Below are 24,036 nucleotides of genomic sequence, written 5' to 3'. Positions count from 1 at the left end.
CTTAGATTTGTAATTTTATATTCATAAGTCTTGTCTATTTTGTGTCTTTGTTTGTAATGCTAATTTTAAATAGGTACTATTGTATTGTCATAAAGAAATAACACTTTTCTTTGTCACTGTTCTGTAATAGGCCCAAAACAGTTGGAATTTGTCTACTGGCCATCAGTCTTTTTTCTTTAATTTGTACAGCAGAATCTGGTTTCTTCCTGGACTCAGAGAGTTTCTCCATTACTCACTCTAGAATTTAGAATTTCATGATATTTAGGTCTTGATACCAAACCCTGCAACAAAAAATGCAAGTGTTGCCTTCCAGACCAATGAGAGTCTTATGGGTCAGACATAATAGATGTGTCTTCAAAAGCAGTTGAGTTTAAAATACTCAGTCTAGCCCTGGCCGGTGTAGCTCAGTGGGTTGGGTGTTGTCCTGTGCCCCGAAAGGTGGCCGGCTCATTCCTGGTCAGGGCACATGCATGCCGGCTGTGGGCCCGGTCCCCAGTAGGGGGCATGCAGGAGGAAGCCAGTCCCCACCTCCCCCTCACATCAATGTTTCTCTCGCTTCCTCCCTCCCTCTCTCAAAATCAATTTAAAACTCTTTTCAAAAGAAGTAATGGTGTTCTCACCCGCCTGTTTCCTTTCTTTTCAAACACAGCTAACAAGCACAAGCCCTGGCTCGAGCCCACCTATCACGGCATCGTGACAGAAAACGACAACACCGTGCTCCTCGACCCCCCGCTGATCGCCCTGGACAAGGACGCCCCTCTGCGCTTCGCAGGTAGGAGCGTGGTTTTGTTGGCTCTTGTTGCACGGGACCGGGCGGTGCATTGGGAACGTTTCTCACCCTTTCTTAACGGGTGTCGATGGCGGGGGGTGGTGGCTCCCGGGCACTGTCCTTTTTCCTGTTACTTTAACTGGTTAGGGGACCTGACCAAAAGCCTGTACGTGTGGATGAAAAGCACAATATCACATCGCATCGTTCTAGTCCTTGTCTCGATGTCATCAGATAACACCTAGGCCAGTGTGTCTCAAAAAACCGTGCACACAGCGCACCCGAGGGTGGAGCTGAAATGCAGATTTGGACCCAGAGGGCCTGGGGGACCTGAGCTTCTGCCCTCTGACCTGCTCCCAGGTGCTGCAGGTCCGCGAGAGAAGGAGCTGGCTAACTGCAGCTCAGGGTCCTCTCGCACCACCTCGGTTTCAGTTACTGAAGAGACTTACTCGGAAACGCCAAGCAATCTTTATAGGGGCATCCTGTGGCTCAGGTTTTACTGTCCATACGTTTTTAAAGTGGAGGTATTTCATCAGACTGTAACCTGACTAAGCGGCAGCGCTGGGGCCGCTTGGAGACCTGCTGTTTGCTGACATGTAAAACCACTTGGCACTTTAGAGCGTTTCTTGCTTGAGCCGCGTGTCCATAGTAACTTCCCTGACGGACGTGAATTGTGCCACGTCACCCTCTCCTGGCCTCAGGGGCACAGTTAATTTTAAAAGAGTAGTTGTTGCATGGCATTTTTTTCCAGGACCCAATTTCTCATGTTAGTGTGTGCTGTTTGCCTGGGGACCAGTGAGAAGGACTCAGTTATCTTGTATAGATCAGGCTGTGCATTACTGCACAGTGTGTAAACTGAGGGAAGTGGACGTGTTTCTGAAGAGCTGTTTAAACCAGCGGTCACCAACCGGTGGTCCGTGAGGCCCGAAAGGTTGGCGACCGCTGATTTAAACAATAAATTCATCTGTTCCTCATTCTCTTCAAGTGCCACAGCCCATGTTCAGGGAAGTAACCTGAGAGCCAGCTGTGCTATGTGCGTCAGTGGTGGACACAGACCTTCCCAGTAGTCTCGCTTGTTGATCGGTTTTTAGAGAGAAATCTGATTAGGTGGACAGGAGAGCACGAGCTCGATGCCGTGAGTCCATACACAGTGCTTGTGCAGTAGCTGAGATGATTTTCGTCTGCTCCTTCCTTCCTTCCCCCAAATTTGTCTTCGTTTTTAGCATTGCACATCGGTGTGCTCTGGAACTAACAGACTTGGAGTGTTGGTGTGTAATACTTGTACACGCAGCCCCTGCGGGCCACCTTTAGTTATTACACACGCTCCTCTGTGCGTGAGTGACGGTCAGTGCTGTGTGAATTACTGAATAGGATTACCTAGTTGATGTTTTGGAGCAGACTTACATGTTTCTGACTTTCCCTGCCTCCTAAGAAGTGACTGGGCCTCTGTGCTGTGCAGTGTCAGCTGTATACGGTCCTGGGGTCTGTACCTAGACCAGCGCCTTGCACTAGTTGACACTCCATAAATATTGTAGGAGGCATGACTGAGTTTGCCCAAGATCACAGCCCGTAAGTGATAGAGCCGCCTTCCCGCCAGGTGGCCCGACTCCGGCCTCCACTCGTAGGTTCCCTGTGGGCTCTCACAGCGTTATCTGTAGAACATGGTAAGCATCCCGGCTCGCAGTCCTACCCCCTCACAGGAATGTGGGGTAACCACCAGAGATTGCTTGTCAGACTTCTGAAATCAGTCCATGGCTAATGTTGGCAGCTTAGTCACCAGAGGGCGTTGTAAATTGTCCCTCATCAGACGTTCGTATTGAACGCAGAGTCTTGCCCAGATTGCTTTCTTGGGGTGAAATAGGAGAGTAAAATCTTGGTATTTGTCAAGTAGTTTAGGAAATTAAAATAACGAAGTTTCTTATTCAACCCCTTTCCTTAATCTGCTAAAAGCCTGAGTAGAGGTGGGTAAGAAATTGTGTTGCCCATTTTGTGTACTTGATGGGGAGCTTGAACCCCTCACGCAGGCCATGTGGTGGCCTTTTGGACAGTTGTCCCTTCTTCACTGCCCACGTCAGAGGCTGAGTGCCCCGCCTTGTCGCCCCCTTCTCTGGCTCTTCCTTCTAGTAGGTGGTTTCACCCCGCACCTTTTCCTGCTTTCCCGCCGAGCACGGAGATTTTACAAGGTTAGGTAAACAGTTGCGATGGAAATAGAATCCAAAAGAAATTTCCGGACAAGAATGGGGACTTTATTTTCATTGATAATTAGAACCAACTCAGGTGTGTGATCCTTTCCTCCGTATTCTTTATACTTTATGTGACTCGCCCTGAGGATGGCGATGGGGCTGACTCCTGCACATCACCTTGTCCCCCCGCCCCCCAGCACTGCCTTTTTAGCATAGGCGATGGGCTGACGTTGTGTTTGTAGCAATGAGTTGGACATATTTGGTGAAGCCCCATGAAATTGCCATTTTTATATGTCGAAACTATCAAAATACTTGAAAAAAATGGAACATTGGAAATATCCTGTGGTTTAGCTCAATTACTGTAAGGCAGTAATTCGTCGAGTAGCGGATTTAAGTAAGTATCTGGATGTTAGGGTGGAAACTTCAGATTAACAGTCACTGACTAGCGTGGACTCATTTTGGATGCAGTTGCCTCCAGGAAAGGTTGGTATCAGTAATCACTAACTGTTAAGTTCCTATGCCAGGTCCTTGTAGAATGTAAAGAAGCATAAACGTTGGCCCTTCTTCTCAGAGCACTGAGGATTTAGGTCCCAGAAACTAGCATGGACCAGTCACCAAAATCAGCAGCAGCCTGATGCCCAGCGGGAGAGCAGCGTGGGCACCAAGGCCGAGTGGAGAGGAGGGGGGCGGGAGGAGAGTCGGGTTAGCAGGGATGTTGTAGTGGATGCTCTCAGCAGGTGTCCCTTTTCCCAGGGCCACATCGGTGGGTCTACAATCCGTTACCCGCCTTCCCCAGCCAAGTGCATGCACGGCCCAGGCACGGCTCACAGGTGTCCCCTCCTGGGAGAGCCACAGATGCTAATACCGGCTGAGGTTACGTTCCCTCGGTCCAGGCCAGTTTGCTCTGGGCCTGTTCCGCCCCTGTTCCTGGTCTCTCGAGCTGCCTTGGCTTCTGCTGTTTCCACGTCCCTTCCTCTGGCTTGCAGCCAATTCCATGAGTTCGTGACGGCTTTGCAGTGAAGCCCCTTTGGCCTGAGTTAGCTGGAGTGGATTTCTGTTGCTTGCCACCAGTGAAACTAACTGTTGGAGCTGGCACTCATGGCCTCCAGGGGGAGTGCAGCATAGGGAGGTGACCTGAGAGTGGGGGACGAGGCTCTGAAGACACCCTCGCTTTTATGGAAGAGCAGTGCAGTTTGGGGTTATACTCAGATTTGGAAGGAGACTTAGAAAGAATGCAAAGCCGGCCTGAAGCCCCGTTTCTCAGAGGGATGGACGAGGAAAGTGAGGGCTAACACCGTAAACAGGAACCCTTGATGCGATTTTGGCTATCAAGAAGTCAAATCTGTACGCATCGTTACAGTTTTATGTTTTGCTTTTTAAAAATTCTGTAGTAAAGTTCTTTTTGACTGCTTTAACTTTTTTTGTTGTTAATCCTCACTGGAGGATATTTTTTTCATTGCTATTTAGAGAGAGTGGAAGGAAGGTAGGGAGAGAGAAAGAGAGACATCAGTGATCAAATATGTGAGAGACACATTGATTGGTTGCCTCCTGCACACACCCCAACCAGGGCTGGGGATTGAACCTGCAACCCAGGTATGCACGCCCTTGATTGGGAATCAAACCCAAGATCCTTGGGTGCACGGGCTGATGCTCTAACCACTGAGCACCGGCCAGGGCCCTTTTGACTGTTTGTTGTTGTTGTTGTTTTTAATATATCTTTATTGATTTCAGAGAGGAAGGGAGAGGGAGAGGGAGATAGAAACATCAGTGATGAGAGAGAATCATTGATCGGCTGCCTCCTGCACACCCCCCACTGGGGACGGAGCCCACAACCCGGGCATGTGCCCTTGACCAGAATCAAACCTGGGACCTTTCAGTCCATAGGCCGACGCTCTATCCACTGAGCCAAACCGGCTAGGGCCCTTTTGACTGTTTTAGATGATCTTAGGGGAATGAGGGGGGGAGAGATGGGGAAGGTTTGGTCCATTCCAAGGCTAGTATAGCTGGAAAGGTCGTCGGGAAACCTGGTGGGGTAGGGTTTCAGGTAGACTTACCTCTCAGGGCAGGTGCACATGGTCTGAATTAAGTGGGAAAGGGCTGGACAGAAAGGGAATAGACTCTGATAGGTGATTCTGAGAGGCCTTCCTTGCAGAGGTTGAGAGAAGGTGAGTCTAGGAGAGGACTGAGAATGCAAAGGGGTGGAGATGCACCGTGCTGTAACTCCATGTAATCAGTGCATGTAACTGCATGTATGTAACTGTCCCGGTGTGTAAATAACACAACTATGCATCAGGGGTGGAGGAGAAGGGTGCCCATGACCAGGAATGGAACCTCTGACCCTTCAGTGCGTGGGCCCAATAAAACTTTGCTTACAGACACAGAAATGTGAATTTCATATAATTTTCATTTAATATTTTAAAAGATAGAAAAAACTGTAGCACGCAGGTTGTTCAACAATGTGACGCAGGTGGGTGTGGCCCGAGGCCATAGGCTGCCTGCCGGCTGGGGCAGCACCATCCACATCCCTTGCTGTGATGGTGGGAAGGTTCGGTGTCTGCATTCTCCATTCAGCATGTGCGAGGAGAGACTGAATTTTAATATTTAATTTTAACGTGAATTTTAATTTAATTTGACACAGCCCCATGGGGCTAGTGGCTATGGCACGGGCATTGGCCAGCACAGATCTAGAGAGACGCGGTGTGGATGCAGCCAGAACCACAGACGGAATTATCCCTTGTAGCTCGTCATGAACAGCAGAAACCTGGCAGTATGGTCCAGTGCCAGTGGAACCGACTGGGAACAGCGAACACTGCTGGGGCCCGCTTTGTGGCAGGCCGTGCTCTGTGCACTGTACCTGGGTTTGCTCCCGGTTCCCTCTTACGCGGCATGAATGAATGCACCATAGCTGGGTGTGCCTGCCCTCCCGGATGAACGGACCTTAGACCCACGGCTGAGTGAGAAGGCAGGCATTCTGTACCGGGTGATGCCATTGTTCACCCCTCAAAACAAGCAAAGTGAAGCACACTATTCGGGGATACACAAACATGTGGTAAAGCCATTTTTAAAAGCAAGGGGATTCAGGCTGTGATGCCTTTGGGGGAGAAGGTGCCCTGGTGAGGCCACACAGAGAGGGGGCAGCGGGGCCCCCACCTCCCCCCCTGCAGTGGTCCTGGGCGAGGGACCGGGGTGTACATGGGCTGCTAGACCAGTGTTTCCCGCAGAACGGACAGTGGCCATTGGAACCTCCCCGCCGTTCCTGTTGAATTGGTTTCAGTTCCCACAGAAGCACGTGTCCCGTTTCTATCCGATTAGAAAACATGGCTGTCTACTCAGCTCATAAACAGAGGATTGAACATAAAACCCATTGTTTGTTTCACTTAATCTAACGATGAGCTGAATGTCACCAGACTCTAACCACAAGAACTTACATTGGAAGGGAAAAGCTGAAAACTGTAAAGGACAAATAGGTGTGCGTCTAAACTGTTATGATGTCTGACACACCTGCGGGGGTTAGGAAGCCGTGGCTGTGGTATTTCATGGGCAGTCAGTGCAATTTCAGAAATTATGCAGGAGTTCCTGGTAAGTAGGATTCAGAGAGACACTTTGTTACTGAAGGTCCAGTTATGCTATAGCCGTTCTACTGAGCTGATTGTTACATTGTGTCAGCTTTTCTGTGTAATATGTGCATCTTCGATTTTTTTCCTTATTGTTCCGTCCTCATTCTTTCCTGTATTACTGACATGGGTTTATCTTTTCTCCCTTCAGAGAGTTTTGAGGTGACAGTCACCAAAGAAGGTGATAAAGGGTTCTTTCTATCCCTCTTATGAATATTAACCCACTAACTTTGTTTATAAAATTGGGAATCAGCCCTTAAACAGAAGAAGCTGTCATGCTCTTTTATCCCTTTTATTCTCCTGTTTTGTTTCTATTTTTAAATATATTGACAGAAACTGTATGTAACCAAACCCTTGGTTAGAAATATCTGGAAATCAGACATCCATTTGAACTATATGGATAATACTGTACATTTTCCCCCTCATTGAACTTAAGAGATTCACTTCATAACTATTTTCTATTAGTTGTAATTTTGGAAGAGGTCCATCTTATTTTTATGTGCAGTACATTTTGTGAAGTCTTACTTACACATTAGAACGTTTATATTTGTTCTCCCATGGGCAAGAATGGAAACGTAGATTTTTAACTCCTCATGAAGCTGGAGAGCCAACTCAGACGGATTTCCGTTCCCAGGCAGGCTTCCTTTCCAGGTCCGATAGGATAGAGTCCGAAACAAGGGCCAGTCTGGCAGCTCTCCCCAGGGCGGGCGCTGCATCGTACTGGTAGGCGCCAGCTGTTGAAATGGATGCCTGAAAAGTTGGTATTTCTACCTTCTCGTTCAGTAGTTTGCTTTGATTCCCGAATTTTAGCCAGGCTCATTGCACAGGAAGACTTGTTTCTTCTGACTTTTTTTTTTTTTTACAGACTTTCTGTAATTATGGTGCTGAACCTGTATCTCACGCTTCTTCCTCTCTCAACACTTGACTGTGTGTTTTAGCCTCCTCTCTGGTCCAAACCAAAATAGCTGCCCAGCTGTCCCCTGCAGCCCGGGCAGTTTCTGGTGTTATCAGGCCTTGGCGTTTGCTAATGAGAGCACTTTGCCCTGGAGCTGTCCTAAGTACTCCTGTGAAATGCCTGTCTATATGTTCTCTTTCTCTCTTTTGTATTCCTGCATGAATGGATGCAAAGTTAAATGAGTTGCTTGGAAAGCTAGAACCTGCTTCTTTGTACTAAAGCCAGAACTCACCCTGTCACCAAGCTCCGCGCCCTGCTTCCCACAGACCCTCCCACCCCCTGGCTGCCGTTGTGGGCATTGGTTTTCTTTGGGGGGGGGGGGGGTCTGACTGCAGCCGGTTTGGTGGCAGCCATTCTAACCTGCGCTGCTTTGACTCCCCAGGTGAGATCTGTGGATTTAAAATTCATGGGCAGAACGTGCCCTTTGACGCAGTGGTGGTGGATAAATCCACGGGCGAGGGACTGATTCGCTCAAAAGAGAAGCTAGACTGTGAGCTGCAGAAAGACTACACGTTCACCATCCAGGCCTATGACTGCGGGAGGGGGCCTGATGGCAGCGCCAATGCCAAGAAGTCTCACAAGTAAGTAAGCCGGGCAGGGAGCGTGAGCGAGTGACCGTTATTGCTCCTGTCCCCAGGGCTTCGGTGCTTTTGACATGGAAGCGGGTTCTCAGTTGTCCATCGGGACGTAGCAATTAGATCAGACACCCTGGTAGACGGCTCCAGCAAGGGCCTGGACCCTGGCAGTAAATGAATGAATACCCTCATAGAGAAACCAAGGCCCCACAGTGAAAACACGGAAAGCCCACTCTTTCCCCTAGGAAGGGGTTTTATGGGTATGTGTATCTTTTGTCGGTAAGTTCTGAGGGCATGAAGTTCATTCGAGCCGGTGAGAGAAAGCCAGCTGGTGGGCTCCGCCCTGGGAGTGAGCACGGCCTTCCTGCCAGCCGAGAACCGCCGGTCTAGAGGAGAGGGCTCTGGGCAAGACGTGGAGTTAGAATCTTGTCTTCCTGCCTGGCCCGTGTGGCTCAGTGGTTGAGTGTTCGGTCCAGGAACAAAGAGGTCACAGTTCAATTCCCGGTCAAGGGCGTGCAGGAGGCAGCTGATCAATGATGTTTATATCTCTCTATCCCTATCTCTTCCTCTGTCTCTAAAAATCAATAAAAACATACAAAAAATAAAATAAAGAAGAATCTAGTCTTTCCTCTGCCACTTACCTGCCCTTCGGCATTAGGCAGATTTAATTTTGTTGAGTCTCAGTTTCTACTCAGCACGTGGGTTGAGGAAAGATGGCTGAGATGATGCCCTGTGACTGCGGTGCGGGTCAGGACGGGGGGGTGGGCTGGGGTGTAGAGGGTGTGGGCGAGCAGTGCGGGTGCTGCGTGCAGAGCTTGTCCGGTTCAGAGGACGCCCTGGAGGCCAGCAGTTTCCTGTCTGGGGAGGCTGCTCTGACGGTGCCTTCGTCTTCTCATCCCCGAGCTGGGGCGATGGAAGCTGGGAGCACGGGGTTCGCCAGGAAGGGCCACACAGGTCACGTTGAGGTCCCCCATTTGCTAGATCTACGGCAGGTGGTGTCCCAACCACGCGTTGCTAATGGTCTCTATTCCTTGGAAGCAGGACAGGCCTGTTTTAATGCTCACCACACCCCATCTTCCATCTCTATTTCTTATCCCTTCTTCCTTTGGCTCTAGTTTCTGAATTTTGAAACAAAGTATTTTTAACTTTGTGATAACAGAGCTTACAGACATCTGGTATAGTTTATCTCCCTTTTACATGCCCTGTCCCACGTCGTGAAAGAAAATCCCAGTGTTACTGCCTTTTTTGTTTTTTAAATCCTCACCCGAGGGTATGTTTTTAATGATTTTTAGAGAGAGGAAGGGGGAGAAAGAGAGAAACATCCATCGGTTGCCTCTCGTACTCACCCCGACTGGGAATTGAACCCACAATGTTGGTATATGTCCTAACCGGGAATCGAACCTGAAACCTTTTTGGTGTCTGGGACAACACTCGACCACATGAGCCGCCGGCCAGAGCTGTGTTGTCGCCTTCTTACCAGGTACCTTATTCCTAGACCTGGAAGGATCAACCCAAACTCCTGCTTTAACTTTTCTGTTGTCTCCCGGCTAAACTAAAAACAGTGAAGAGTTTACCTTTTATCTTCATACTGGAGGCCCGATGCATGAAATTCGTGCAAGAGTAGGCCTTCCTTCCCCCGGCTGCCGGCACCGGCTTCCCTCCGGCACCCGGGACCCAGGCTGCCGGCACCTGGGACCCGGGCTGGCTTCCCTCCAGCCCCCGCTTCGTCAGGAAGGATGTCTGGAATGACATCCGGAAGACGTCTGGTCTAATTAGCATATTACCCTTTATTATAGAGAAAATTTAATAAAATGTATCAGAGAAAGGAAATTTAAAAATAGGGCAGAATTTTGGGGGATAATAAAACAAGCAGAGCCCACAGCTTTTCCCCTCTTCCAGAGCAACGGTCCACATTCAGGTGAACGACGTGAACGAATACGCACCTGTGTTCAAGGAGAAGTCCTACCAGGCGTCAGTGGTGGAGGGGAGGCGCTACGAGAGCATCCTGAGGGTGGAGGCCGTGGATGCAGACTGCTCCCCTCAGTTCAGTCAGATTTGCAGCTATGAAATCGTCACTCCAGACGTGCCCTTCACGGTCGACAAAGATGGTGAGAACAGAGGGCAAGTGTTCCTTGCCGGGGGACGGTCCCGGCAGGCTGTCCCTCCTAAGCCGATCAGCTTCACACCCAAACTGTGTACGTCAGTGGAACTCATAAGCCGGACAGTTAGTCCGTTCGGGGGGCTGGAACCAAATGCCACAAACCAGGTGGCTTAAACAAGACATTTAAGTCTCACATTCTGGAGGCTGGGAAGTCCAAGATCAAGGAGCCAGCCCATTCAGAGTCTTGTGAGGGCGCCACCTTGCTGTCCTCACATGGTGGGAGAGACAGGACACTCTGGTCTCCTCTCTTCTTATAAGGACACTGATTCCAATATGGGGACTCGCCCTCATTGCCTCACCCAAAGGCCACCTCCTTACACCATGACACTGCGGGTAAGGACTTCCCGTGTGAACTTCGGGGACAGGAACATTCAGTCCGTAGTGGAGACCTGCTGTGGTGTCTGTTTCCCAGTCGAGTTTTCACTCTGTCCCCTGAACGCCACGGTTCTCTGGCGGGGCCGTTCCTTCTTCCTTGCCCATCGAAGTCCAGTAACAATCCCTGCCCATCATGGTGCTGTTTTTTATCTTCTGCCCTTTCAGTCAGCATGCATCTGAGTAAGACGGGCCTTTCGTTGGGCCTGGTTTTCTGTTCTCCGTTAGATTTGAATCTTCCGCCTCCTCTTGAAGGTGAAGGTTCGTACCTCATTGCCAGACCCTCAGTAACTGAACAGATCGGCTCATTCTAGAGTTTCACTTCTTTATGAGGTTATGGCTTCAGGATGATGCATGTCTCCATCGTTAACCCACAGTCCAGATTCTCTGCTAAAATCACAGCCCGACAAACACTTTGCAGACCCCTGTATTCATGGTCCAAAGCAGGCTCCTCTCTGGTGGGTGGGGTAGGAACTCTCTCTCTTGCTAATAAGGTAAGTCTGAAACAAGAAGTATTTAATGCAGCTTTGAGCTTGGATTTAATATTTGAAGAATTTGAATCATTTTGTCTTTTTTATTCTCTTATATGTAAATCTTCAAGTAAATTTATAAAAACAAACCAAAGTCTGTAGGAATGAATGGAGTTGAATTGCATGGGCTCCGAGATGGGTTAGTGGAGACTCGGGAAGCCAGGGGAGTGTCGTGACCTCGGGTGCCCCCTGTCGGTGCTTCCGGGTGCTTCTGGGGTTGTGTGTTCCAGCGGGGACGTGGAGGGGAGAGCAGCTCGGGTGTGGGTCCTCACTGTTGTTCCTCCCTCTGGAAGGTTACATAAAGAACACAGAGAAGCTGAACTACGGGAAAGAACACCAGTACAAGCTGACCGTCACAGCCTATGACTGCGGGAAGAAGAGGGCCACCGAGGACGTGTTGGTAAAGATCAGCATCAAGCCCACCTGCACCCCCGGGTGGCAAGGTGAGCCCCATTCTCATCTCCGTGCTCACCCCTGTTCTTAAAGCTTAGGCACGAAACCTAATGTGTGAACTTCCTCCTCTCTCCCTCTGCCCGGGCCGATGCAGGGTGGAACAGCAGGGTCGAGTATGAGCCTGGCACAGGCGCCTTGGCTCTCTTCCCAAGCGCCCACCTGGAGACGTGTGATGAACCCGTGGCCTCGGTGCAGGTGACGGTGGAGCTGGAGACCAGCCACATAGGGAAAGGCTGTGACCGCGACACCTACTCGGAGAAGTCCCTTCACCGGCTCTGTGGTAAGGAGGCCGCGGTCTGCAGTGCGGGCGAGAGGGACCCTACACGTGTGTGTGTACATGCGTGTGTGTGTGTGTGTGTGTGTGTGTGTGTGTGTGTGTGTGTGTACGTGTGTGGCTTCACAATCATGAACTAAAACAGACTCTAACTTTCTGACACAGCTGCTGCTGCCTCACCGGCTAACTTCCCTACCGGGTGGGCTTCCGGGGGTACATGACCCCATGGAAGTCTGTTCAAAATGTTATTTTATGTGCATTTTTAAGAACCACTGATTTGAAGACAGTATTTCTCTGACATGCATTGAGAATCATCAAAATAGAAATTACATATGTGGAGGGAGTTTTAAAGGAAACGGGATGGTAATTTAAGGACTAAAGAAAAAAACTACAGGTAATGCGGTAGCTTTTGGCAAATGTGAAGAAGAAAATCAAGACCAAAAGCACCCACATCTAACTACGGTCTCCATGGACCGTATACTCAGGCCTGGGGTGCAGAAGTTTATCCACAGGCCTGGGGCGGAGAAGCCAGAGGGAAAGTTTCCTGGTTTATCTAAATGGGAGGTGTGGCTGTCTGTCACAGAAAATGCTGAGGCAGAGGTTTTCCTTGGCTGGTGAGAAGATACCGGTTACTTTACACGGCCTCTTCATACCAGGGGGGTCTGGAGCGTTTCAGGAGCTACTCAGCATCAGCTCGGCGGGGAGCATTTTGCGTCCCCTCTCTGGCCGGCTAAGAGCAGCTGGGTTTAAGCAGCAGTGTTCGTGTCTCACTGGAAATGGTTACGTGGTGAATAAGCAAAAAGAAAAAGTGTATTGTCTGCTGGCGCATCCCAGTGATGAACACACTCAGGTGTCTTATGACTCGGAGTCTAAATATTCATAACCATGTACCTAATTTCTAAGTTAAGAGATCTGGAATGGGCTCTAAGTTTAAACTGTGTATATTAGTATAATGTGTAAAACTACCTTCTCGTAGTGCCATTTCTTATGGTATTAAATGGACACTTTCTCAGCAGGACAGTTTAAAGGTAGGAAGAATGGAAATAATTCCATATCTGAGTGCTTGCTGTATGCTGGGCGCTTCCGCATGCGTTCTTTCATCTTCCCGTCAGGCCTGCAGAGGCGGTGGTCCTGACCTGGTTCTTACAGAGGGATTCATGGAGACGGGGGGCTATGTCGCTCTCCCAAGGACGCACTTTTAGGAGGTGGCGGACTGGGATTTGGACTGAGGTCAATGTTACTCAAGAGACCAGGTTGTTCAGCCAGATCAGACGCGAGGACCAGGAGAACTTGCAAAATCTTCTGCAAATTTTTTTTTTAATCGAGCTTGGCAGTACATACAATAGTTGTAAAATTTTTCAAGCTTTGTTTGCTTAGTAATTCCATTTCTAATGGAATTTTTCTAAGGGAATGATCATGGAGACACGCAAAGGTGTGCATCAAGGGAAGGTTTATCCTAGGAAAACGTGGGACCTCAGTCCACCAGGGCGGTCAGTTAAATGAACTAGGGCACATCCGTGCGATGAGCCGCCAGGCAGCATCTTGCGCTGTGCTAGAGTCTGACTGGGAACGTGCGCGTGCACACAGGCCTCCATGTTTGTAACATGCACATATTCATAGAGGACTGGAAGTGCTTACATGCAAATGTTAATTGTGAAATACAGATTTATTTTTTTCTTCCTAACTTTTAAAAAAATATCCACACTTAGTACTTACAAATTTTGCTTTTGTCATAAAAACCCTTCCTTTTGAGCAAAATAAAGTGGATCTAGGGAACCATATGACCCAGGGCCAAGGGCGGTGCCTTTCAGCTCCTCACACCCTGCGAACCACGTTCCTGTGTTGTTTCAGGGGCTGGGTCCGGCACTGCCGAGCTGCTCCCTGCCCCGAGCTGCTCCCTGAACTGGACCGTGGGCCTCCCCACGGACAACGGCCACGACAGCGACCAGGTCTTCGAGTTCAATGGCACTCAGGCAGTCCGGATCCCGGATGGCCTCGTTTCCGTCAACCCGAAAGAGCCCTTCACGGTGTCCCTGTGGATGAGGCACGGGCCTTTCGGCCGCAGGAAGGAGACGATTCTCTGCAGCTCCGACAAAACAGGTGAACGTGCTGGGGGGCGCGTGCTCCATGTCCCCACGGGGGCTCCTGGGGGAGCACGTGCTCTGCATCCCCGCAGGGGCTGCTGGGGGAGCAGGGGCTCCGTGTCCCTACAGGACTCCTGGGGGAGCAGGGGCTGCTGGGGGAGCAGGGGCTCCGTGTCCCTACAGGACTCCTGGGGGAGCAGGGGCTGCTGGGGGATCACGTGCTCCATGTCCCTGCGGTGGGTGCTGGGGGGCGTGTGCTCCGTGTCCCTGCGGGGGCTCCCGGGGGAGCACATGCTCTGCGTCCCCGCAGGGGCTGCTGGGGGAGCAGGGGCTGCTGGGGGATCACGTGCTCCATGTCCCCACAGTGGGTGCTAGGGGGCAATGGGGGGCGGGTGCTCCATGTCCCCCCAGGGGCTTCTGGGGGAGCAGGGGCTTCTGGGGAAGCACGTGCTCTGTGTCGCCGCGGTGGGTGCGCGTGCTCCATGTCCCCCTGGGGGCTTTTGGGGGAGCAGGGGCTTCTGGGGAAGCATGTGCTCTGTGTCCCCGTGGTGGGTGCTGGGTGCTGGGGGAGCGCGTGCTCTGTGTCCCCACGGTGGATGCTGGGGGAGCACGTGCTCCATATCCCCCCGGGGGCTTCTGGGGGAGCAGGGGCTTCTGGGGAAGCACGTGCTCTGTGTCCCCGCGGTGGGTGCGCGTGCTCCATGTCCCCCCGGGGGCTTCTGGGGGAGCAGGGGCTTCTGGGGAAGCATGTGCTCTGTGTCCCCGCGGTGGGTGCTGGGTGCTGGGGGAGCGCGTGCTCCGTGTCCCCGCAGGGGCTGCTGGACTCCTTCCTCCGAAGCCCCCCGAGGCTGGATGGTTACACCAGGGCGGCCTGTCCTCAACACATTCCCTGGCTTTTGGGCATTTGATAGTAAAAACCCAAGTGTATTTGTTTCTGACCCTGCCTTGGCCCAGCTGGGAAGTTCATTGATGCTGATAAAACCGTGTCTTCAAAACCCATTAAAGAAATAGCTTTTATTTCTCCTTTGGGTCTTAAGTTGGCAATTTACCAGTCGCATTTCTCTCTGCAGATATGAACCGGCACCATTTTTCCCTCTTTGTCCACGGCTGCCGGTTTATTTTCCTCCTCCGTCAGGATCCTTCGGGAGAGAAGCAGTACAAACCTGCAGAGTTCCACTGGAAGCTGGCTCAGGTGAGGGAATGGGAAACGCGCCGTTTCGGCTGCTTTCAGAGACGGACCAGGTGCTGCCACCTGGCCGGGCCTGGCTGCTTCCCGGCCGTATAGACTCACAGCTTTATGATTTGTGTCTGTGGGTCACATTAACTCCTTTCCACTGAAAGCCTAAGTTATTTCCACATGTATGTATTTTATACATAAAATATTAATACACAAATTGTATGTGTTAAAATCAAAAAACCGGGTCATAACTTACTGGAAAAGCAGCCCTTGCTTAAAAATTGGGGTTCGATCCTTGCGTTTGTTTATTCATTACTTAAGGCTTTGCTTTCCAAAAGGTGCCACGGATCCCCAGGGGCCTGGGCTGATTCAGGCGCCAGGGAACATGTTCAAGTTCCCAAAGAACCAGCAATCCTGAGTCTTTCAGATGCCGCATGAGCCACTACGTTGAGGGAGTTGGCGGTTTTGCTGTCAGCTCATGTGACATTCCATTCGACAGAGTCATGCGTTCCCAGCAGTTTCTGAGTGAGAAGTCAAGTTCAGGGGGACCTCATCCTCAGACTTCATTTGTCCCCGAGGCTGTCCAAGAAGTGATTTGTTTGAAAACCGAGCCATTTTTTTAACTTTAGAAATAATATACATGGAGTTAATCCGTTCCAGACCCCCCAAAGCAAAAAAACACAAAAATATTCACAGCACAATTTCTTGAGATGTTAACAGCCCGAGGTTTAACGGCAACTGACTCACACTCACGCATCTCTCCTCTGTTAGTCGCCTGAGAGATGTATGACTGATCATACAGGTATCAGCATGGAAGGCCTGTCCGGTTGAGAACTGAAGCCTTGTTCAACTACTGAGACCCTTTTTCTGTGAGCAACTTGATTGAGAACGGAATTGTTCGAGAACCCAGGCTTAACGACTTTCAAACGCACAGTTGGTCAGCATTACTGTTGGCTAGCGTTTATCGTGGTGTTAAAAACACATGCCTCCTGCCCCCCGCCGTCCCAGATGAGAAGCCACTGCCTTTCTCCCCTGCTCTTGGTCAGGTCCGCGCGGTCACCCTGTCGCGAGCATTGCTGTGGATGTTGTATGTTAAGTACAGCCTTACTCTCCTACCGCCCCCGACCCCGGCAGCACCTATACGCCGGGGCGCAGTGCTGCCTTTGTGTCTGGAGGAGAGGGAGGTGGACACCCTGCTGCTAACCCTCCCCCTGCCTCTCGCAGGTCTGTGATGAGGAATGGCACCACTACGTCCTCAACGTGGAAATCCCACGGGTCACGCTCTCCGTGGACGGAGTTTCTCACGAGCCCTTCTCGGTGACTGAGGATTACCCGCTTCACCCAGCCAGGATCGAGACGCAGCTCGTGGTTGGGGCTTGCTGGCAAGGTAACAGGCATGGGCACCGCCTCTCCCCAAGGCTCGGGAATTCGGTGCTTCCGTCCGCTCTGCTGGAGGAAGCAGGCTCTTCTCAGTACCTCACCCTCCTTCCCTTTATCTCTTCACTCCTTTCCCGGGCCCAGCCTTTCTGGGGCACCACCGAGGCCACCCATGCTCCAGGGCGGCCCTGTTGATGGGCACTCACTGCAGGTGTGTTAAAGGACACCTTTCCTCGGAGCCTGGGAGGAGGTGTTGCACAGAGGGCGCGTGTAACTGAGGAACGTTTTATAAATGAATCAGTTGTTGAAAAGTCTGTGAAAGCATGGAGGCAGGCAGCGGTCAGGCACAGAAACGTCGGTGTGCCTTGGCCAGATGACTCTTACGGAGCCGTTAGCGCTTGACAGCCCGGTGGGAAACCCTCAGGTGCCACGTTTGAGAGGTTCGTGGACATCTCTGCTGGATGACCAGGCACGGGTGTGATGACAGCTTCCAGAGCAACAGCACCCTTGGTTTGTGCTTCCTGAGTGCAGGCCATGTGCCAATTGCTTTACATAATCATCTCATTAATGCTTCCAATGAGTCTGTGGGTGGAAGCTGTTTGATCCCTATTTTACTGAAGAAACCGAGGCCCTGAGCAGTAGTGAGCCCCAGTTCCCAGCTGGGTCATCGTGGCGCTGGGGTTTGAGCCCTGAAGCCGCTGTGCCGGGGTCGAGCCCTTACCGTGGTCTGGGGAAGCCTCTGGACCCCTCCTCAGGTTTCCAAGGGAACCAATTAGATTGAAATGTAGTTACCCAAGGACGAACAGACCAGATGTGTGGAAGGTTCACACTGTGCTGCTCTGTTAACCGGAGAGCAGGCCTTCGCAGCAGGCCCCGGCTGCGGTGATCCCTGGGGTGTCTGCCGCATTCAGCCCGACAGGGAGAGGGCAGTGCTTTCTCTGGGCGAGAGTTGCAGCTGCTGCTGATAGCACTGTGGTCGGTGGCTGACCACTCACAACCAAAGGAGCGCTAACTGTGAGCAGTTAGTGAAGAGAAGCCTGTAATTCTCCCACCCACGTTGGCATCCCTCACTCTGCCTCCGAGGGTCATAGGCCCCACCTTTGCTTGTGACTCGACGGTGCGTTGGGTCACTGCAGGCACCTGCTAAATGGGTCTCCTGCTTCCTCCCTGTGGAGACATTGTGGTTTGAGTTAGAAATTTGTGAAAGAGCCTGATTTCTAAGACAGCTTTGTTTCTATTATGGGAATTTGAATTTCATTGTTTTCCTGCAGGTCCTTTCAAATGAAACGGAGTAAGACAGTAATGTAGAGTGAACCTCTTCGGTGAATTCCCGTTTTTAATTTTGGTGACAATTCATCCATGAGGCAGTGAAACATTGAGACCAAGGAATGGGGAATAAATTATTAGGGATACAGAAATTTGTAGTTGCTGTTCTTAAATTTTCTGTTCAAATTTGCTTCCCGAAGTAAACAAAAAATTCTGAGAAATTATCTTAAAAATACAAACTCAAGGGCAAACCTAAATGTTGCTTTACATTCTGGGAGCTTTGTTGGTTGGGTTAAAACATCCCCCTGGTCACACCCTGCCGCCCTGGGACCCTGCTCGTGTCATCCAGAATGGCCATTTTCACCTTCATCCATCGCTTTCTACCTCGGTCCTCAACGTGCTCAGCCAGAAAGTCTGCCTCAACCCCAAACCAAGCACAACTTCGTGAAAATGTAATCAACAGGGAGGAAGGTCTCCGTTGCCCCTTCAGTGGATTTGAAACCACTTCCCTGACGAAGTCCCGTGGAGAGCTGGGCTAATGGCATGTCATGGAGGAGTCATGGGAGCTCTGAGCTTTCCAGGGCTCCCTGCCCCCACCTGCCTCGCCCCTGCCCCCCCCCCATGCGGCCCCCAGGGTGTCCACATCGCTGCGGGGCTGTGAGCGCAGAGATGGCTCCCACCTGGTCTGGGAAGCGGAAGTTCTGTGCCCCCGCACTGGGGGTGCCTCTCCAGTCGGGCGTTACCGGACACTGGACCCCTTCCAGGGGCTGTGGGGTGATGACCTGTTTCTCAGGGGAATTCCTTAACCTCTGACTCTCCCTTCCTGTTTGGAAAAAGTGGTTGAAAATGCCTTCTTCTCTCTGCCACTTAGAGGTTAAAGTCTAGACCGATGTGAACTTGTTCTGAGCTTTCTGAAGGGACGACGTTTGCAAGCCCTCCGTACACCAGCAGTGGGCGCTTACGTGTCCCTGCCGCCCTGCCGGAGGACAGTCTGCGGGCCGGGCCGGCGGGTGTGCCGAGTCGGTGCGTCTCTGCAGCCAGTGAGCGCCTCCTCATGGCCCGCCAGCCGCCCAGGCCGGGGAGACGGAGCTCAGTGTACAGGCGCTTCCTCGTCTTATTTTGAATCCAACCTACGTTTTGGCCAGGAGGGTGTGGGAAGGTGGAATAGAAGAATCACGAAGCTGGGGTGGCAAATAGCGCTTCTGGGAAAAGGTGATTCCAGGCGGAGTATGTCCCCAAGGGGACATGGGAATTTTTCTCTCGCATTTTGTATTTGGTCACTTTTCAGTATGAATTCTCAAGGTCCACTCTGAAGAGCCTAACCTGGGGTCCTTTCCTCTTGTCTTGCTTCTCTGCAGAGTACTCAGGAGTTGAAAATGACAATGAAACTGAGCCTGTGCCTGTGGCCCTGGCAGGTTGCTGGACTTTCCCCCTATGGTTCACCACTGTTTCATTTAAATACAGACATCGATTCATTGCACATTCTGCATGAAATGCCCCAATGACATTTTGGTCCCAGTCACCATCTGAGCTGCTGCTTTGCATTATTCCCCCCCGCCCCCACCCCACCATTGCTTCATGGGGTTTCCCTTTGCTGCCTGTTCTGAGCCCAATTACAGTGAGCAAATGACTCATTAATGCAATGCACTAATGGGATTTTTATTTTTCTCATCCAGTTTTACCCTGATGCCACTGCATGAGACTCCCTGCTGAAATCTCATAGGCGAGGGTTAGGGGTACCTCCCGGTTCTCAGGTGGCTGAATCACGAGACAGGAAAAGATTCGTTTTTAGATATGGTAACCTGACTGATACTCAGTTTTGTTTTATTTTGGTTAATCCTCGCCCAGGGGCATATATTTAGCGAGAGTGGAAGGGAGCGGGAGAGAAATTTCGATGTGAGAGAGATGTATCCATTGGTTGCCTCCCGCATGCACCCTGATGGGCCGGGGATCGAGCCTGCAACTGAGGTACGTGCCCTTGACAGGAATCGAACCCGCCACCCTTTGGTGCGCGGGCCGATGCTGTAACCACGAAGCAAAGTGGCCAGGGCGATACTAAATTTTAAACCTGTTTCCTAGAAATCTCAGTCCCTAGCAGTGATTTGTAGTGTTGTCTAGTGTCCTTATTGGGGATGAGACCTGCTGCTGAAAATCGGTGTCTTCTCTGTCAGGCGAGGTACAGCAGTCTGTGCCACAGTCTGTCGGGCCAGTTTCTGGGTTTTCGTTTCCTGCCTGACATCCTCACTTCCCAGTTATCCTCAGTTGCAGGAGGCGGGCATGATGGCACTCGGCACCGCCACCTGCAAAGCCTTGACCTGCGGCTTGAGTGCATCCCTTTTCTCTTCCTGGTCATGCTGTGTGGGCTCACCCCCAAATTTGTACGTATCCCTGAGCATGCTCAGAAAAAGCAGCCCTAGTGTGAGCCAGCTGGCTGACAAGCAGAGGCTGGCGCTAGTAAGACGTGTCACTCGTGCACCGTGGCGACAGGTGTGGGCTAGGCCACCCTTACCAGTGAGTGGCAGATGTGTGGGGACACTCATGGGACCTCCTGGCTTCCAGGCTTCGGGTGAGGGACCCCCCGAGTCCTCTTCTCCTGGCCACATGCATGATCACAAACGAGTTAATTTCTTCATTGCGCTTCCATGTAGACTGCAAGGCTAACAGGATTTGGTCTGAACTAACCCGCATGTCCATCCATCAAGCTGCCACCACCAGTAACACTGCGTTGAGAGATGAAGCAGGGGCTCTGGGCTGCACCCCTAACTGCCTGCCTCCCCCTCCCCCCACCCCGTGTTCCAAAGGTGGTGACCTACGTATGACCCAGTTTTTCCGAGGTGACCTGGCTGGCCTGACCATCCGGGCTGGGAAGCTCACAGACAAGAAGGTGATTGACTGTCTGTACACCTGCAAAGAGGGGCTGGACCTGCAAGTCCCCGAAGACGGTGGCCGAGGCGTGAAGGTAACACTGGCATTCACCTGGCTTCTAGACCACAAGGAGGGGGCCCTTGGCAAAGGATTGATCTGTGATTGGTCTTGAGCTGTTTAAACTTGTAACATGTCTGACACAAAATGTGTGGGTTGCTCCTCTCACACCAGCCAATGCCCCAGCTCTCTGGACACCCACCCTCCTGGCGTCCAGCAACTTAATTCCGACACTTCCTGGATTTAGCTTCAGACTTCACAGGTGTGGGCTCGGCTCACCAGGCCGCCCCCACTCCATGTGCCCGTCGCAGGAATCTGCCCTTGGGTTCCCTGCACTTCTGTTGGCCTTGGCTTTGAAGTCTGGGCTTCCCACCATCTTCACACCCTTCCCTTTTTAGGTTCAACAATTTGCTGGAACTGCTCAGAAACAGATGACACTTTACCATTAACAGTTGATTATAAAGGCTACACTCAGGAAAAACCAGCCGGAAGGGAGGCACAGGGCAAGGAGCCAGGGCGGGCGCATGAAGCCTCCACGCCCTGTCCAGGAGTGTCGCCTCCGGCATCTCCCAGCTGGGAGCTCCCACCTGGTGCTCTGGGTTTTTATGGAGATTCTGTCACGTGGTGGACTAGGTCATTGCCCATTTGTGGGCCACTCCTCCGGCCCCTCTCCTGTCCCCATAGCTCTGGGTGGGGCTGAAGATCAACACTTCACATGGTTGGCTCGTCTGGCAACCAGCCCCCGTCCTGAAACTAGGGCCCCGCCAAGAGTCACCTCGTTAACTAGACTCTGGGGCAGTTGGGAGGGACTTGCTGTGAATAATAAAAGATTCCTGTCTCGCCCTGACCGGTTTGGCTCAGTGGATAGAGCGTCGGCCTGTGGACTGAAGGGTCCCAGGTTCGATTCCGGTCAAGGGCATGTACCTTGGCTGCGGGCACATCCCCAGTAGGAGGTGTGCAGAAGGCAGCTGATCGATGTTCCTCTCTCATCGATGTTTCTAACTCTCTATCCCTCTCCCTTCCTCTCTGTAAAAAATCAAAATATACATAAAAAAAAAAGATTCCTGCCTCAGGAAATTCCTAGTTTTAGGAGCCCTGTGCCAGAAGCCGGGACGAAGACCAAATGTGTATTTCTCGTGCCACATACTTCTGCACCTTAGAAGGCACCTTGCAGGCAGGAGCGGGTCTGTCACCGGAATCGCAGGCGCTTTCTCTCTGATTTCAGCTTCTCGCAGCAGGACCTTACTCCTCTCCTCTCCCCTTTGGCACAATTTCAGGTCCAAGCCAACCCCGGCCGGTCGGTGCTGACCTTGGAGGCAGAGGACGTGGGGGAGCTGGAGAAGGTCCTGCAGCACGTGGCCTACCTGAACTCCCGGCAGTTCCCCACCCCCGGCGTCCGGAGGCTCAGGCTCACCAGCACGGTCAGGTGTGCGCTGGTTTTCCCAGGAGCCCGCCGCGCTCTGGCACCGGAGAAGAAATGTGTGCGCTTAGGTGTTTAAGAGCCCAGCCTCCCTCTGGGTCTCCCTCTGTAAGGAGAGGAGCCGCCTCTTGTCCCCAGAGCGTCTGAAGGATGTCTGTGGGTGACAGTCGGAAGCAGGCCTTGGGGGTGGCCGCCACCCCGTTTCTGTGGCCTCCCTGTGTGCCCTCCATGGCCTCTCAGAGCCCTGACTTCCGCTCCCTTCCCCGTGGCAGGTGTCTTAGTGAGGCCGCCTGTGCCTTGATCCCTCCGGTCGACGGCTCCGTGATGGTGTTGCAGCCGGAAGAGCCCAAGATCAGCCTGAGCGGCGTCCACCATTTTGCTCGAGCAGCTTCCGAATTTGAAAGCTCAGAGGGGGTTTTCCTTTTCCCCGAGCTTCGGATCATCAGCACCATCACCAGAGAAGTGGAGCCCAACGGGGAAGGGGACGAGGACCCCACAGGTAACGGCCCGTCAGCCTGGGACGGCTCATTGCCTTGTCTCCAAACTGAGTGGCGGCCCACGCCCGGGACCCTTGTGCTTGGGGGTTTGGGAGACTTGAATGTTTTGCCGATTCTGGGATCTGACCCGAAGGCAGAGCTCATTGTGATCTTTGGAAACCCACTTGGAAGGTCCTTGGATTTTTCTAGCTTGACGTCTGCTGGTGGGTCCCCCCCAGAGGACAGGGTCCCCCATTCTTACCTTCCCAGTGGCCAGTCCTCCTAGACACGTAAAGTGTCCCCTTTCCTGAAAGTGACTCTCTTGCACCCCTGTCGTTGGTTCTTAAAAGGACTGGGCCAGTGAGATGTCGCATGTGACACACACACACACACACACACACACACACACCACACACACACACACACACTCACACACACACACACCACACACACACACACCACACACACACACACACACACACACCACACACACACACACCACACACACACACACCACACACACACACACCACACACACACACCACACACACACACACACACACACACACACACACACACACACACACACCACCCCCCCCCCCCCCCCCCCAGCTCCACGGCCTCTGCCAGTCCTAACTGGGCCACTTCTGCAGTTCAAGAGTCCCTGGTGTCCGAGGAGATAGTGCACGACCTGGACACCTGTGAGGTGACGGTGGAGGGAGAGGAGCTGAGCCCTGAGCAGGAGAGCCTGGAGGTGGACATGGCCCGCGTGCAGCATAAGGGCATAGAAGTGAGCCGCTCCAACCTGGGCGTGGTGTTCACAGGTGAGAGGCCGCCGCGCCCCCGCCCTCATCTCAGGGCCCAGAGTTCCTGGAGGGCGTTTCCTGGGGTCAGGCAAGGGCACGAGCACCCCTTGCCTCGTGTCCTGTCCTTATGGGGTCGAGGCCAGGCTGGTGTCACATCCTCAGGAGGGAGACGCCCCGCACACTCCAGGTTCCCTCCCGCAGTTGGAAAGCCAAACGTGACCGCTGCCTCAGCGGCCCGGTGCCTCGCTCCAGCCTGCCTTCGCCCGCGGCCCTGGCCCTGCCTGTGCTCCCAGCTCAGCCATCGCCACCACCCCCCCCCCCCCGCCCCCGCAGGCGTGGACACCATGGCCAGCTATGAGGAGGCGCTGCACCTCCTGCGCTATCGGAACTGGAACTCCAGGTCTTTGCTGGACCGGAAGTTCAAGCTCGTCTGCTCCGAGCTCAACGGCCGCTACGTTAGCAATGAGTTTCAGGTGGAGGTGAGTGCAGGCTCCCCTTGAGAAGGGCCCCATGCATGGCCCTGGTGTTGGCAAATGCCGATGCTCAGAGCGACTGTGGTGGCAACTGCTGGGTCTGTCCCAGGGGTGTAGCCTTTTCCAGCCCAGAAGCTGCTGCTGGTCAGACA

At 52.3% G+C, this 24,036-nt stretch overlaps 1 protein-coding gene across 4 annotated transcripts in view; it reads left to right on the top strand.

Annotated features, from left to right (window-relative positions):
* Nucleotides 1-24,036, top strand: part of CLSTN1 (calsyntenin 1) — a 58,289-nt gene that overhangs the window by 31,114 nt on the left and 3,139 nt on the right. The window contains exons 2-16 of one of the 4 annotated variants that reach the window (XM_080657819.1): nucleotides 650-772; nucleotides 6,715-6,744; nucleotides 7,901-8,099; nucleotides 9,993-10,201; nucleotides 11,450-11,599; nucleotides 11,704-11,889; nucleotides 13,735-13,983; nucleotides 15,038-15,159; nucleotides 16,369-16,531; nucleotides 19,146-19,202; nucleotides 20,589-20,746; nucleotides 21,987-22,135; nucleotides 22,402-22,628; nucleotides 23,259-23,429; nucleotides 23,745-23,890. In XM_080657819.1, coding sequence (XP_080513945.1) covers nucleotides 650-772; nucleotides 6,715-6,744; nucleotides 7,901-8,099; nucleotides 9,993-10,201; nucleotides 11,450-11,599; nucleotides 11,704-11,889; nucleotides 13,735-13,983; nucleotides 15,038-15,159; nucleotides 16,369-16,531; nucleotides 19,146-19,202; nucleotides 20,589-20,746; nucleotides 21,987-22,135; nucleotides 22,402-22,628; nucleotides 23,259-23,429; nucleotides 23,745-23,890 — 2,339 coding nt within the window. The remainder of the gene's footprint in view (nucleotides 1-649; nucleotides 773-6,714; nucleotides 6,745-7,900; nucleotides 8,100-9,992; nucleotides 10,202-11,449; nucleotides 11,600-11,703; nucleotides 11,890-13,734; nucleotides 13,984-15,037; nucleotides 15,160-16,368; nucleotides 16,532-19,145; nucleotides 19,203-20,588; nucleotides 20,747-21,986; nucleotides 22,136-22,401; nucleotides 22,629-23,258; nucleotides 23,430-23,744; nucleotides 23,891-24,036) is intronic. The other 3 variants (XM_080657820.1, XM_080657821.1, XM_080657822.1) reach the window with 3 other exon arrangements.

This window comes from Plecotus auritus (assembly GCF_963455305.1).
Source record: "Plecotus auritus genome assembly, chromosome: 2".
NCBI lineage: Eukaryota > Metazoa > Chordata > Mammalia > Chiroptera > Vespertilionidae > Plecotus > Plecotus auritus.
Note: the sequence above shows the minus strand (reverse complement) of the source record. Positions and strands in the feature narration are given on the sequence as shown.